At 37.4% G+C, this 16,184-nt stretch overlaps 1 protein-coding gene across 1 annotated transcript in view; it reads right to left on the bottom strand.

Moving 5' to 3' along the window:
* PTPRM (protein tyrosine phosphatase receptor type M) overlaps positions 1–16,184 on the bottom strand; it is a 481,477-nt gene that overhangs the window by 46,823 nt on the left and 418,470 nt on the right. The window contains exons 21-23 of the mRNA XM_059815570.1: positions 15,619–15,706; positions 9,939–10,015; positions 7,077–7,113 (exon numbers count right to left, since the gene is read on the bottom strand). Of these exons, the coding sequence (XP_059671553.1) occupies positions 7,077–7,113; positions 9,939–10,015; positions 15,619–15,706 (202 nt within the window). The remainder of the gene's footprint in view (positions 1–7,076; positions 7,114–9,938; positions 10,016–15,618; positions 15,707–16,184) is intronic.

Genomic DNA, 16,184 nt, shown 5'->3' with positions numbered 1-16,184 from the left:
ATGAACATGCTTGCAAGAGAATGAGATTTAGCAGCAGCAGAGGGAAGCTCCACAAAGTCTACATCTGAACATGCAACTGCATGGAACAATACAGACGGATAGGGAAAGAAATTAATCCAGTAAGCCTGTATCGCTTTCTTGTCAAAGGCAGTGCTTCAAAATCACCCAGACTGCCATGTGCATTGGTGGCCATATCAACATCGAGATTTCAGTTGCCACCAAAGTATATAGACTAGAGAAAAGATGACAGGTTTCAAAGATTCGGATATGGTGACAAGACAAAAAAAAAGCTGTCTTACTTGTTTCTTGATACATTTGTTTCTGAAATAGATTCTGTTTGTAAATTTGCTACACTCTTTTTTTTTTTCAGCAAATGAGAAGTCGAAAAGCCTTCTTACACCTGCTGCCAAGCTTCCTCCAGGCTGCCGAAGACTGGCTGGAAAACAAACTTCATAGGAAAAAAAGATGCTTTGACTACGTGATTTTCCTGACAAACTGCATTTCTCTGCTCCTTCTTCTGCTTTAGCATTAGGCTTCACTGACTGACACAGGCATGTTAACAGTACTCCATCAAAAGTGCCAGGTATCTTCTCCAGCAAGTTCAATTTATGGCTGATTCTTTATTGAGGAATCAAACATCAGCTTTTCATAATACACATCCCCCCAAAATACAGACATGTGAGGTACATTTCTAAGGCTGATGTTGTATACATCTTCCTTGGACAAAACATGGATTCTAGTGCATATCTAGGTAATTAGGAATCTGAGCAGCAAATACACTAATATGTGGCCACCTCCATAATGTTCTTTTCTGAAAGTGTGTTTGGTCACAAGGACAGTTTGCTCAGCTCTTGAGTTTCAGGAAGATCCTAACTTCCTTGTTTGCAGGACGTATTTTATAGTCACATTTTTTAAAAGAGGACAAATATATTGCTTTTCACACAATCTTCTATTTTCTACAATACAACCTTGAAACATTTCCTTTTGCCTGATTCACCTCTTTGTCTACTTAATTACTGTAGTCTCTCATTTCTCTTACTTCTTAATTCTGATATTGTAGCTATTCTAGACTGACTTCACAACAGAGAAATCAAACGAATATCTTGTCTTTGAGACAGAAATCTATACATGGTCTGAAAACCTTTATGTCTGATTTGCTGCTGCTCAATCTTTGCAGGAGAGAGGATAGAAGGATTACTTTTTCTTCCTCTGTGGCTTTGACAATGGACTACAGAAAAATCACCGGTTTCTCAAGCTGTTGTTACACGAGCCACATTAACAGGCCAGTGAAAGAACAGCTTGCATGGCATGCGGGAATTTATATTAGCAAATAAATATTAAATCATTATTCAGTATAATTTCTAGAGCTTGTTTGTACTTTCAAAGAATTTCCAAAGGTTTATGAAAGGCAGGCATGTACTTTATGCAAAATGTAGCAACACATATGTGAAGAAGAATGTAAGTGGCTCTACCTAGTAATGGATCTATCAGCAGTTTTCCAGCAATGCTCCTGTTTCACTTGGTCTACACACAAAGATTCAGAGAAGTGACACACTGCAACAGAGCCTAAACCAACTTTGTATCTATTAGAAAACTATGCTAGCTCTGCATTTACAGCCTTCTACACAGAATGGAAACCAACAGGGGCATCTCATTCCCAGCTAACTAAGGCAAAGACAGAAAAATATAGGAATCATGAAAATGGTGAAAGATAACTGTTCTAACACGGTTATCACTAAAATCTCCTATTACAAACAAAGAGGCAGACAAAAACTCTGGTATTCTCATGTACCATGAAGTGGCAACTGTTGAAAAGTGTTGACTTTGATAGTTACCAGTTTTTACTACACACGGTCTCTTTTTGTCCTCAACACTAGTAAAAGTACCAACTTTTAAAAGATGCTCAAATGTTGTAATTGTTATCAGCAGCCTTTGGTGGGAAATGGTAGTAACAGAGCTCTGGGGAATTTGCCATATGGCTTCACGGTATAACCTGGCGATAACACTTCCATATGTGAAGGGTCTATTACTTCCATATGCATTTGGGTGTGGGGAAAAAAAAGTAACAACTTTGCCATTTGTCACCACTACCACAAAACGGGTGAATGACGTGTTTTAGAAAGTCTCACCTATTCAACGTAGTGCTTAAGAATGGGTTTATCTCCTTCACTGAAGACAGATGGCTTCAACCACCTTTTTAACGTTTTGATGATTAAGAAGTAAAGAAGAGCATCAAGCACAGCTGAATCTTCAGATTAATACAGGTGTATAGAACTCAGTCACTTCATATATATATCAGAAAATCATCCTGACTACCCTACATCCTGCAAAAATGACAGCATAAATAAAGCTGAAAAATCGTGTAGAACTATCTTGCTTTGTTGTTTTTCAATTCTCCCTGAAGTAATTTCAAATGTTAATTTTCATCTGGAGGCTAAAACCATGGCAGCAAAAGTTTCTTTGTAAAAAGAAGCATGGAGCTTCCACACTGCTGTAGTTCTGACAACTTTTTGCAACATAAAAACAACAAACATGCCAAGGAAGTTAAGAGTATTATTATTCAAAGCAGTATTTCTGCTTCAGATGCCTGAAAGGGAACTTTCAGTTTGAACGAAAAAGTCTTTTTGTTTCTGAAAACCCTTATTAAAATGTTCACACAACATATACAGTTGTGTGTGGAAGAAAGACACATATTTTGCAGAAAAGAGAAGGAATATGAAAGGGGTTATTACAGTGGCAAGTTTATGCTGCTGTAGTGAAGACTGTAAACATTTCTATTGTAAATATTTATTTTCCAAAGTTTATAACTCATACCTAAAAAACTCCTCCTGACTGAAACTTGACTTGATGTCTGTTTCCATGATCAGCCATACACAAAGTGAAACAGTTTAGCGTCTGCTTTGCAATTGGATATAGACAAAAAGGAGGTTGAAAGGCTACACTGGGCTATTATATCTATAGCTGCTTTATTTTCAAGAGTAACTTTTTACAGTCATTAAGATATGCTCTGAAATACTTCCACAAAACATCTTAGATTTGGTTTCTCTGCATGCTGCAGCAAGCAGAGACAATCTGAACCGCGAGGAGCATTCAAAAGTCTGAGATGCACAAAGGAATGTACTTCATATATAAAGACATGCAGCTTGCATGTGAGTATCTGCTGTTTCACACATGATTGATCTGCTCAAAAAATAGCCCTGGTGGAAATGGCAATGAGCGATGCTGTAGAACTGTATTAACATTCGTATGACACTTACAATTTACAGCTGCTGGTGCAGTGGTGGAGGAAGCATTACAAAACCTTTGATAGAGACTTGCTAAAAGAAGCTAAGTCATAGCTCAGTTAACTACATGAACTTCAGGGGACATAGAACAAGCAAATACAAAAAAGATTAAATTTTCCTACTTAGTAATCAGGGTGAGACATGCACGATCAACAACAGTCATCCAATAGTAAAAACATCCAGCAGCGCGTGTGAGAGTAAGTACTGTACAGGTATTCAACCTAATGCTCTCACTAAAGGACCTGGTTAAAATTCATTGATTACCTAACTCCTGGAAAAAAACCCCTAGCTGCCAGTAAATTGAACAGATTGTACAAGAGCTCAATATTCTACTATAAAAGAATTTTAAAGAATTATATCCATGGAAACAAGGGATATATAAAACAAAGTAGCGAATTTCAAATTGTACCAGCTTGCTGGTTCTGCGTGACCCAATATGCTGGCTTGTGATGAGGGATTCTTTTTAATCACAGTGACTCAGGTGCAGATCCCATCTGTTGATGCCAATTACAGCAGATCACCAAAAGTCTTTATTAGCTGTAAATTCAGTATACCATTCACATTATACTTATCACAGAAAGGAAAAATGATGTTAATTTTATAATTGAAATTGCACAATCTGAATGTATTACTCTTAAAATGGAAGTAAAACCTTTTTTGATTGTTAGTTGAGAAAGTCTCCATTAGGTAAGTCTTTTAAAAAATGTTTCTCCCTCTAATTCAAATTAGCAGCAGGATGCTATGAATGCCAAGGGGGAAAGATACCAGTCTGTATGTCAAACTCTGGTTAGTATGGAAGACATTAACACTTTAATAAACAGGTGATTTTGCAACTCCCAGCTCTGTTAAAAGCAGATTGGTAGTCTATTACAAACTGATTAAATTTGCCACTTTTTCACTTCAAACGATTATATTTGCTCATTAACACTTGATACGTTGAATGCAGCTTAGGAAGAACATAGGAAAATTAAATATCAATCATTCTAAATCCTCAGAGATTTAAAACTGACTCACGTAATGATATTTTCCTTCAAAGAACAATAGGCATGTGCACCTGTGAAAGTTGCGGTGGAGGAGGAAAGGGAAAATGGGAATAGTTATTTAAAGACTGATGTAAAGTAGACATCAAGGGAATTAAACATGCAGCTTAATTGTTGTGCTGCATTGATGTGTTTATACATATCTGTATGAAAGTGTGTTCTAAAACAGAGCATGAACATTGCTGGCTACGCTGCAAGCCATGGCTCATGACAGGCTTACTAGTAAGGAAGACATACAGAGGCATAGTCTGTTTGACATGTGAAATAAATGTCTTTCCTTTCACAGTTAATACAGAGCCTTAAAGGAGTTTTAGAGATTATTCCCAGTTACCTTATCACCTTTGCAGAAGACAGAGATTGCATCTTACTGGAAGTGTTACTATTGTGCAAAGGCTTTGTCAGGAACCTGGGATACTGGAGAATTACATTAACTGGCCTTTACACAGCTGTATCTATCAGGACATTGCAGAGAACTATAAAAAGCAGGTAAGTATTTTTAATCCTGTTCTGCAGATGAGAAAGCTGAGACAGAAGAAGGAAAAGAAACTTTCTCATGGTTCTTCATCAGACCACGGACCGAGCCAGAGAGAATACATAAACCTCTTGAGATCAGTGCTCTTCATTCCTCCAAAATGGAGATACAAATCTGCCTCCCAACTGGCCTTAAAAAATAAGATGTTAAAGACGTAATCCACCAAAAAACTCACAGCCAGATTATTTTGAATTTGCTGTAAATTGTATGCCCATTTTAAAACGAATTTTATATTCTTCAGAGAGTGAGCCTCTCGCTCATTGCACGGTGGTAGGGGTTAGGCATCCTGTGTGCACCTAGCTGCAGCTACACAGAAGTCACTGATGGGACCTGCCCCAAAGAATGACAGCTGAAACAGTCATACATCCCTTACATTTTGGAAGAAGACTTGTTTCTACTCCTCTTATTCTCCTTATTGACTAGGTACTTCTCGACACCATATCAGGAAAAAAGTGTGGCAAAGAAACTGTTGGGACTTGCTGGTGGATCTGGTACATAGACTTTCAGTACATTTTTCGTACATTATTACGTACTTGGCTTTAAAAGCTGAAAGTACAAAAACCTCAAGCTTTGTATTTGATATTCAAGTATTATGGTGAGTGATAAAGCTGCACTGAAACGTGCTTCAGATAGGGATCATGTATGACGTTCAGAAAGCTGTCAGGGAGATCTTCCGGTGAACCTCCTGATGAAAACAACTGTATTACAAACTGCAAGTAAAATGCCAACTGTGTATCTTTTCATTTTAGGTTTCAATTAAAGGTGAAAAGCAACAGCACCATCAGCTAAAGGTTAAATGGAACAATCCATTTCTTCTCAGATGAGGAGCATGTAAAAGCCCAAGGGAATTAAGCAAATGCTGCATTTTTGTCCTAGTTTTCCTAGCTGGCTCATCTGTAGAAAGCCCGTGGACTGAGGGATGTGGTGGGTAAGGTAGCAGAAGTAGAAGCAGCAGCATATTTTAAATAGCTCATAATCTAAGATCACAAATTCTAATTCTGGTCTAAAAGTGTATTATTGACAGTAGTGAGGTGGTTCTAGAAATAAGATCTGCGTCCTGCCCCACTGTCATCTGACACAAAGAAGCATCTCATTTTGGACTGTCGAGAGCTGAAGTACAGAAAGGCAGAGGTGCGAAGCCTACCACTGGTAGAAGTGGGGACTGGAGGCTGCAGACTCTGAGTTACTTAGGGGACAACTGACATCACAGCAAGACCTCTTACTTGACATGGCCAACGTTTTCTCTACTTTGGTAAGAAGTCATTAAAAAGTATATATGACCTGTAAATCCAACACATGGTAAGATCAGTCTGAGTGTATTATACTCAGTACTTCAGCTGGCTCTCTTAAAAGGTTGGGCATGTGTTGAAATAACATACGTGGGTGTAGATGAACTTCTTCAGATTGACGAGCAAATGCAGGAAACTCTGTCACAGAATACCTATTACAGAGAAGATTCCCTCCAAGTGGTGGAAGAGCAATCAATTTTTCACATGTATGCTACCCAAGCATAGGCAGGAGATTGGCATATTGTTCAATACTATGATTAAGCAGACACAGAAGACCCATCTTTCCCACCTGTTCCAGCTCTGAACTTGACCAAAAAATAAATAAGAACTGCATCAGAATGGGCAAATTATGTTTTTGAAGACAAGTACAAATTGAAAATTAGTTTGTGTTTTGACAAAGGAATAGGTTCTTGTTCACAAGCAAGCTTTTAAATGATGGCCTGTAAAATTGTCTCTCTAGATCCCTTTGAAGAATCCCCCTGCAAGTGTAATATGTCTTTGGGTCCTCTACTAAAACTTGCCAACTGAAATGTTTTGTATTTTAAGGACCTTAACCCTAGTTATCATTGAACAATTATGAGAACGTACATTTTCATGACACTGCTGTCTCTCTGAAAACTTTACTGAATATTTCTACCACGATTTACTTCTTTTTTCAGGGGTAACAACATGTTGAGTAACTTCTGCCAAAAAGGATGGCTTCTGCTTTTCTACTCAAAACCTATTTGAACACAAAAGTAAAGGACTGCTTACTTGACACACCTGAAAATTAGATAATAATTCAATTTGCTCACTTCTACTGAAGTGACTGAGCCTACTCTGTCCTGTATATTGACTGTGGCAAGAATGCCTATTGGAGAGTATAAACTGTAATCCAAGCACCAAAACCCCTTAGCTTCACATAACCAAAAAGAAAGGGTGATAAACTTACCTTGTGTAGCAATGTAGTGATTTGGTCTATGATAACCCTAAAATAAATTGAAAAAAAAAAATAAGCAATATGCACCTTGGCTATGTTGCTGAGTGAAACTTCATTTAGAGTAGTATTCAGTAAAAATCACAACAATACAGATAACGTATTACATGCAAAAGTTCTTTCCAGTGGGGGAAGGGCAAGGGAGAAGGGGAACAAGAAGCAAATGTGTTTTCTGCAGGATACTTAAGTTGCAGCCTTGTACTTTAGGGGACAGAAGTAATATGTTCATTCAGTCCCTTGCTGGTTCTGCTGAAAATGAACAGCATGAAATCCTCTCTAGCACTTGCAGCTAATGGCATCAGATGCTCATGGAGGCTGATACACCTCCAAGCTATTGCTATTGAGTGCAAAGCCTATCCCTTTTTCAACAGCTAAAGAATGCTAGATTTGCATTCAGCCTGGGGAAGGGTGGGGGGATGTTCACTCTGACCACTGTGATTTGTTTATGTTTTATTTCTGAACAGTAAAAAGGAAGGTAAATTCTTTGACTAAATGGTTTGGTATGAATACACTTGTTCACATCTAAATAGGAAGAACATAGAAGAATTCTATGTTTCTCTGATGACAAGAGCAACTGAATCACAAGCTGACCATGCAATAAAGATACTCTGGGGATTCTTTGCAACATTGAATAGGTTGCCAGTAGGGAACAATACCACTTTTATAGTATTTGAGTTTCTGATGTGATGGGAGTGTCACCAAAGGTTTAAATCATGCACTAGTAAGTTGATAAATTTAGTTATACCAGTGTTAATCTTTTAATAATGGTTATGATGCATTGTCGGTCATCAACAGGAAGAACTTAAAGCTGTAGCTTGCATGCCATTGCAATTTCTTTGTAAAAGAGCAAGGGGCATGGTAGTGATGCAAGGTGGGAAAGACTCAAAACAACTGAAGATACCTTGAATATTACAGAAAGAATAACATGAATTACAGAATTGATTCTTTTACATGCCATTGAAGTAAAAATTGGAAGTCTATGAACTGAGAAGTGTTCAGATAGCTAGAGAGTTGATTTTTTTCTGCTATGTGTTATGTAATATCCCTAGTGGCTGGGATCAAATTATTCTGTTCACCAGTGAAAAAACGCTTGGGAAAAAATAGAGCATAACCATTGTCCTCTCTCTTTTATCCAAGAAAATTTCACAGTGTCTGTGACGGTGCCATTCCCTTATTAACATGTTTATTCTGACAACATGACAACTGTACTAATAATCACATGCAAGAGTAAAATTGCAGCTGCTTCTGTAGTAGAAAAACAAGCATTTTTAATGGAAACCTGACTAGCAAGATTGTAAACAAAAAATGCTGTGTTTTGTGGTTGAGTTGTCTTTGGAAGATGTCTACAGTCCTCCAAGCTTTGCCATGAAGCCATCTGCTGAGGGTAAGGGAGAGAATTTTTTGGTTCTCACCCACTGTTCTTTTAGACCCACATTCTCTTCATCCTCTTGTACTTCCATAAGCAAAAAAAGGTTGCTATGCAGCTATCTTGTCAGCAATTTAAATGAGACTACATGGTCCAAATCCTTATTCCTCACATTTTTTAGTATTTTAGAGTCAGATCCAAATCTGACAGAAGAACATACTAAAAACCTAAAATGAGAACAATCCTGAATGTTGGAGAAAGTGTGAAAGTGAATTCAAATCTAGGTCCCCAATGTGAAGTCTCTCTTTCCTTTCATGACAGATTACTCTCTTCAGAGTTTAGTGAGATGTCTAACTAAATATATTTCCATGTTTGCCTTTACCTCTTGGTGACTGTGCTATTCTTTCAAATAGCAAGGGACTGAGCAGAAATATGAGCTTAACTTAACTGGTTCTTCAACATGCTAATAAACATCAATAGAAGGATATATCTTCAGAAAGTTGCAACTTCTGACTTCAGATTATTACAATTGAAGTACCTACTTTTCTTGTATAGCTCTAGTTGCTTCATACTCTGAGAAAAACATGTTACATTCCTGTTTCATACTGGTGATTAAATTTGAACTGCAAACTGTGACACCATTTTTCAAAGATGCCACTGCTGAACAAGAAATCTTTAGGAGACACAGTTTCCTATGAAGCAACACTTGTTTTACTTAGCCTAACATCTAGCACTCCAGGTAAATAATAAAATTACTACCTTTGCTGTCCATAGATTTCTGGCTTTAGGGAGTATTAACTTTCTAATGGTTTTCAATTCTACTTTTGAGTTCATTCTTTCAACCAAACCCACCTTGTCTCTTAAAGAATTTATTCTAATGTAAAACATTAAGTTAACATGATGCAGAATGAACAAAGAAGCCACCTTCAATAATTAAACAACCTACATATTTAATGAAATGTCTTACTTGCATTGGAAGTACTGGTTAACAGCTGCAGAATATACTTTGAAGGCGACTTAAAAGTGCAGAGATGACAAGAGATTGCAAATCTCTGCATTAGGCATTACAGAGTTTTGTCACATTAATATGCAAACAGCTTTCTTTTAAATGTGGAATGATGCCAAGCTGTTGACAGAAAGTGAAAATAACATTTTGTTAGCCCATATAAGCACCAGCAGGGAAAGTAGCCATACAGTGTTGCTGGCAAGGTTTCAGTCTAGTGGCAGTTGGAGGAAATGACTCCTTTCATTCACTTATTGACAAAACCTTTGAGGCTTTTTTTTTTCCTTTAGTGTACACCTAGTTTCCAAAGATAGTACTTTCCAACAACGTTTAGCAGCTGATATTAGCTGTGATACCTATTACAAATTATGAATAACATGAGAATAATAAGAGCTGCCTCTTTGACTGAACACAATGTTATGTTTGTTGACTACATGAGTATACGCACATCAATATAATTTCCATTGATGTAATCAGAACTTGTTTCTCCTTCAATGGGCTGCAATCTCACTCGAGAATGATCATCTGAAATGGGAACAATGGAGAGGAAAAAAAGTAATTAATGAAACATTCAGTAACAAAGCCTTCATCAAAATAGTACTTTAAAGTCAAACTAAGCTTTCAGTATTTGCAAGTTCATGCTTGTTTTGTTGTCCATGAAGACACTGTATCTACATTTAATCCTCATTTCAGTCATTCATGAGGCTTTCCAAATCCCCTCTGATTTTCAGTCTGAATGTCTTAAATATTTCTAATGTGAAATCCATTGCAATCATGCTTTTTGCCTTGACACCCCTCCTCCCCTTTTGTCAATGAAATAAATAACATTGTCAAAGGTTTAGTCATTTGGAAATGCTTCTGCCAGTACTCAAAATAGCTGAAGTCATTCTACAAGACATACTGCCACCTCACAGTTTCTGAAGGAAACTCATTATGTTTTCAGTAAGGGAGAAAGCAAAATAAAGTAATGACAAAACCAAGGCAGTCAGGTAACGGCTTTGTCATTGAATTTTGCTCCACTGTGGCCATCTGTATCTATCCAGGAATATATCTTCTAACTCTTTTTTCTAAATTCCAATCCAAAACACCACGGCATGAATTCATTTCTTGTCAGCTGCCTCATTTTCTTTATGATACCACAGCAGTGATGAAGAAGTGCTAGAGGCTAGAACCCCCCCATAAGAGAATCTCTGTATGTTGGCAGGGCTTTTTCTTCTTTGAGAGTTCATATGCTCTGCCTGATTCTCTTGGTTCAAAAGCAACCAAACACAATGGCTTTTCCAGAATGCTGCACAAGTTGTTGATAAAACAATTTGAGGGTATGATCTCAAGGATGGAGAGGTGGTAAATAACCACTTTACTGCTGCTTTGTTTACAAGTTACTCTTGCTAATTAGATACCTGTGTATTACTGCTTTTGAGTGCTGCTTGCTAGCTGAGCCAATATTACTTGCAGCTGACGATAGACCTTCATGACTGTCATTATTTTGTTGTAAATGTAAATAAGCATCAGAGCACCTGAAACTTGCCACCCATGTTCTGAATAGCTGTTTTTTCAACTTTAAAAATCCTAAGAGATAACAAATGAATGAAAGAACACGAAGTGGCTTAAAAACCCAACTTCATCATAAGTAGCATAATATTTGCCCACATTATGGGGAAGGAAGGAGAGGGCAAGTGGTTCTTAAAATAACAGTGTTTAAGAATTACAAGTCAAGATATTTTCAAATGGCCAAGTAGGAAAGGAAGAGGCAAATGCTCTACTTCATCCTTTTTTATGCTCCAAGTCTCAGGGACTACAGATCTCAGAGCCTCATTTGGTTCCCTGGGATTCCCTTGGGAGAGAGAAAGGGCACGGTTGTAAACCAAACATAGTAAATCAGAATGAAGTAAAATTCCAGGTCTAGGTTCCACACAGCTCTTATTTTGCTATTTACTTGTGAATATTTCACCCAACAGTCTTCAAGAATGAGTTTTTCCAAACACAATGGAATATTCAAATCAATTTTGTTCATCAGGCTCTTTATTTGCTTTTCCAACACTAAAAATTTATAGAAATGTGACTCTCCACTACATAGCCCATGCTGGTCTGACCCTACCAAGCTACGCTCATCCAAGTGCTGTGCTATTCTCTGCTTAATTAAGCTACTTATCAGTTTCTTCAGAACAGAGGATTGGCTCACAGGCCCTTAATACTAAGAATTCATCTTAAGAAAGATACTACATCAGGAACTTTCTAAGCTCCAGACATGGTTGCTGCTTTTACAGTTTTGGGACCTGATCCAACTTCTGCTGAAGTCAGCAGACTCCAGAAGTCAAGCTCGCTTGGGCTCATGGTATGTCTTCATCCACATTTTCGTGTTTTCCTGCATCATTGCCTTAAAAGCATTCTCAACAGGACAACTCATGCTAGTAAAGATCTCCACTTTTGTATTTCTTGAATTACTTAGGGCAGGATTCAGTTGTCTAAGCACAAGCATCTCATGCCACTTTATATACCCTGGGATATACTGCCTAGCCTTCAGCTGCCACTATGGAATAACAGAAGTCTCTCATGGGTACTGTGCCACATTTGTCGGTCCTGCACAGATGTCCTAGGCCACCTGAAATGGCACTACATGTCTATGTTTAGCCAACTGAATCCTGTCTTTGATGACTTGCACACTAATGAGATCCATATTGGGCAAACCAAGCTTAAATTTCCCATTAAGTAACATCTTAAAAATATAACTTCCTGCTATTTCTTTTAGACTGATTTATACAATTGAATAATATGCAGTGGTATCTTTTCTTTACCTTTCCTGTTATTTTATTATTTTCTTTATTTACTCTGTTCTTTCATTGCAATCATTTTTGCTTCAAATTGGGCAAAACTAGGTAAGTTACTTCATAAATATACCTTCATATCATTTTTTTGCCCTGTTTTCTTCTCACGTGAATCCTTTCTAGTACTGCATTCTCAGCTAAGTTTCTGGGAATTCTCGAGGCAATGAACTGTTCCTTTGCAGTGGAGCTGGAGTGACTCCTATTTTTATTGCTTTGAAAACTCTAGTTAACTCCTTGCTGCATGGCAGCACTTCTTAATTTGAAAAAATTCTTCAGTCAACTAAAAGAAATGTTATGTCTGTGCTTATATCAAGTAGATTTAAACCTAAGAGGTACACAAGCCATATATTCTTCCAACATGTATGTTGATTCTTAAATAGTCTCTAGGTTAACTGTCCAGATTTTTAGGGTATTTTTGTCCTTTATACTTTAGCTGCTCTTGACAATTTTTGTAGCTTTTAAAAACTCTCTTTTCCAGCTAATTGTTATTTTGATACCCCCCTATTAGGAGATCAAATTTAACTTTGCACTGATCACTTAAGCTTTCAAAATGAGTTATGTTAGAATCCATTTGTCTTTGTAGAAAATGGTAATAGATAATGAATACAAGCATTTTATTCTCGCTCCCCGCCACGTTACCTACAAAATGTATATGCCAGCCTGCAGATTGTGATCTCTAACAAGCCCCTTGAGTAGCTGGTTGATTAGCATGCCTAGCCAATGACCCCTTCTTGGGACATGCCTTGCTGATTCTTTGCAAAACAAGCCTTTTATAAATCTCTTACCTAAAATCTTTAGCTGCTTTTAAAAGCTGTGATCAATATTCTCTTTTCATTTAGTCAATATTGAGTTAGGTAAAAATAAATACATAACCCCTCCCGTTCCAAAATTACCTCAAGATCTCTCCTGAGGAAAACCCAACAGATTTTACTAAAATCCATGCATTACCCTACACAATTACAGCAGTAACAAAATTTTTCTTAGGTAAAAAAAGATTAATTTAGCAGATTCATGCCGGTTTTAGTTCCTAAAGAGAAGACACAAAGCTTTTTGTGTTCAGTAAAGAAGGAGCGTGTTTTCTGTGGATGACTGGACTGTGATCATGATTCAGTTTGTTGATGCACTGACTCACAAGTTGCAGCCGCTTTCATACAGTGGGTGGGGCATGTAGCCAATTAAACGCACATCACTTGGGTAATGTAAAGCATTTTGCCATTCTGACAAGCTCCTGCAGTGCTGGGCGCTTGGTGCTATTATTTTAGTTCCCTCAGAGAACAATAATGACTACAAGCAATAATGTAACAGTAGTATCTTGGGGAATATTTAAACAAAGAGGATAAATGGATGGAAAAAAATTACATTAAATGCTTTACAGAAAAAAATATACATTTCTTTATAATTATGTACCCACAGCCGGTGACACCTGAACCATCGTATTTTTAAGTCTTTAAACATAGCATAAAAGGGCAATTTAGTAAAATGCTTTTCAGCTAAAGCCAATACTTTATACAACTATTTGGGACAAATCTTCAAAAGTGGACTGCTAAAATTGTACTCTCAGCCTCTGAGACAAGCGAAGAAAAACACAGAAAATAATCGAACAGTTAACTACCCCATTTGCATACATGTATTTAATAGACAACAATCTGTGGGCAGTTTCAGCCACTCTTTTAAGATACTCCCTTTAACTCTAATGGATTTTAATTTTGACTCGTGTTATCTGTGTTTTCACAGCCACATAAATAGGAAGTGTTATTGATACCAACTCCATTCAACTCTTTCTCTTTGCTAAATACTGAGGACATTAAAAGTAAATTGAGCTCTAAATGAGCTGAGTTATACTTGCCCTCTCAGAAAGCCTTCAGCACCACTTGTCATTGCCATTGATTTGTGTATCTAGTATATTTTACTTGTTTTCCCTTGGCTACTCATCACTTCATTACCTCAGACATATAGCACTAGTAGTCTTCTGTTTTCTTCAACCAAAGGGTGTCAAAGTGTAAGGCAATGCCTAACATGACATTAAAGAGGGGACTGACAACACTAAACACTGACTAAAAGAGAAGATCTATTGTCATAGGTTTGGACTGGAAATAAAATTTCACAAAGGAAGGATAAACATAAAACTTTTTGGTATTCTTATTTATGCCTTCAGTATTTTTACTTAAATGATAATAGTCATCTAATGTATTGCTACATCCTCAAAAAATAACAAGTTTGTTACACATTAAAGATTGCTTGGATGGAAACAAGCAAAACTACATCCAGCTAACTTATCTTCTTTTGCATATGCTCCAGCCCATCACGGTATTCACATTTCCCTAGAAGATTTCATTTTCTTTTTCAGTAGCTAGCACAGTATGCATCCAAAATACACAGCAATACTAGCATGTCCATTCAAAATGATGTAGCAGGTAACGTCCCTTGCTTAACTTGCCTCTGCCTCCACAAGCATTTCCTGTGGGTTCTCCTTCTGCTCCTGCAGCACGTTACAGAGCTGTTTTCTCTTTGTAGACTGTCTCAGACCATCTGGGCCACAGTCATATAAAGGCCTATTCATACCACCTACTGGAGGTCACTAAGTTAGGAGTTGGTCTCTCTAGACTTGTTCTGCAAGCACTGCAGAGAGGACCTCCTGAACTGGTGATTCAGAAGCATTCAAATGGGCTTTATTGCTGAATCATTTCTCTAGATGAGCAGTCCTTCTCTCTGACATGTCCACGTGGCTCACTGATGAGAAAACCTGGGTAGATCTGAGACCAGACAAGCACATAGACTAGGTGCTGAAGTTAGGCAGTGTAAATGCGCACTACATACTCCTTCCACAGGTCCTCCAAATGTTCAGACAATCAGCACTCTTTTTTCTTCTATGCTGTCCCACATACCCAGGGTTATACATGACTTCTAAACTCCAGTATCATCATTAAATGATCCCTCCTTAAACGCCATTGTTCATTTTCACGCTTACAATACCAAGGTACTGATGCGACCATGACTACTGTTTCACTAAGCTGCCAGAAGCAGTTTGGGAGCTGTTAGAGATTAGTATTGGTTAAAGGTGTCATTCTCCATTAGCCAAATGTTGATCACAGGATGGAAGGTATACAGAAGGCTAGTTGAGAACATGCATTAAATCTGACAGTTTTCTCAAAAAAAAAAAAAAAAGTAACATCTTCCCTCACTTTTATCGTAGTAATTAGAGAAGAGGAATATAAGCCTGATGTGAGCATGAGGCTGGTGGTCATTCTTATCCAGTTCTGAAGGGAAGTTAACACAGTGCACAATTATGTTGTCAATACTTACATGCAATGATATTCCCATATCTATTTTTCATTCTGTTCTCATCTTTCTTAGCTGAATCCCATGGTGCAGACTGTCCTTCAAAGAAACTCTAAAAAAGGAAAGAAAGTGACATTAAGAAAAGCATGCAGCAACAGTTACCTTACGGATAAACCAAGGAGAAAAGCAAACAGTACTTGTGGGTATTGTTGTTAAAATGTCATTTAACTGATTCATTTATTGAGCAAAAATATGAGTCTCCTGTTTAAATGGTATTTATGCATAGCTGCAGATGTTATCTAAAATTTGACATGAGATTATCTGTGTACTAGCAAGAAGAATTATTTGCACGTGAAGTGCTATTAAACCTTTCCAAAGTTGCATGCTTGCAACACTAAGAGTCCTTCACTTGTGCTATCCAGATTCTCTGCATAGTTCTCATACACACATATGAAGCTGAAGGAGCTTCACCATCAATGTTGGAGTTGCTCCAGTATTTGAGTGAAGAATTACACACTGTACTAACATGTTTTATTTTTGACATATCCACAAGTTTCTGTGGTTCTAAACATATACAGGCATTTAAAAAA

This window comes from Gavia stellata, chromosome 3, assembly GCF_030936135.1.
Source record: "Gavia stellata isolate bGavSte3 chromosome 3, bGavSte3.hap2, whole genome shotgun sequence".
In the NCBI taxonomy this organism is placed as follows: Eukaryota; Metazoa; Chordata; class Aves; order Gaviiformes; family Gaviidae; genus Gavia; species Gavia stellata.
Note: the sequence above shows the minus strand (reverse complement) of the source record. Positions and strands in the feature narration are given on the sequence as shown.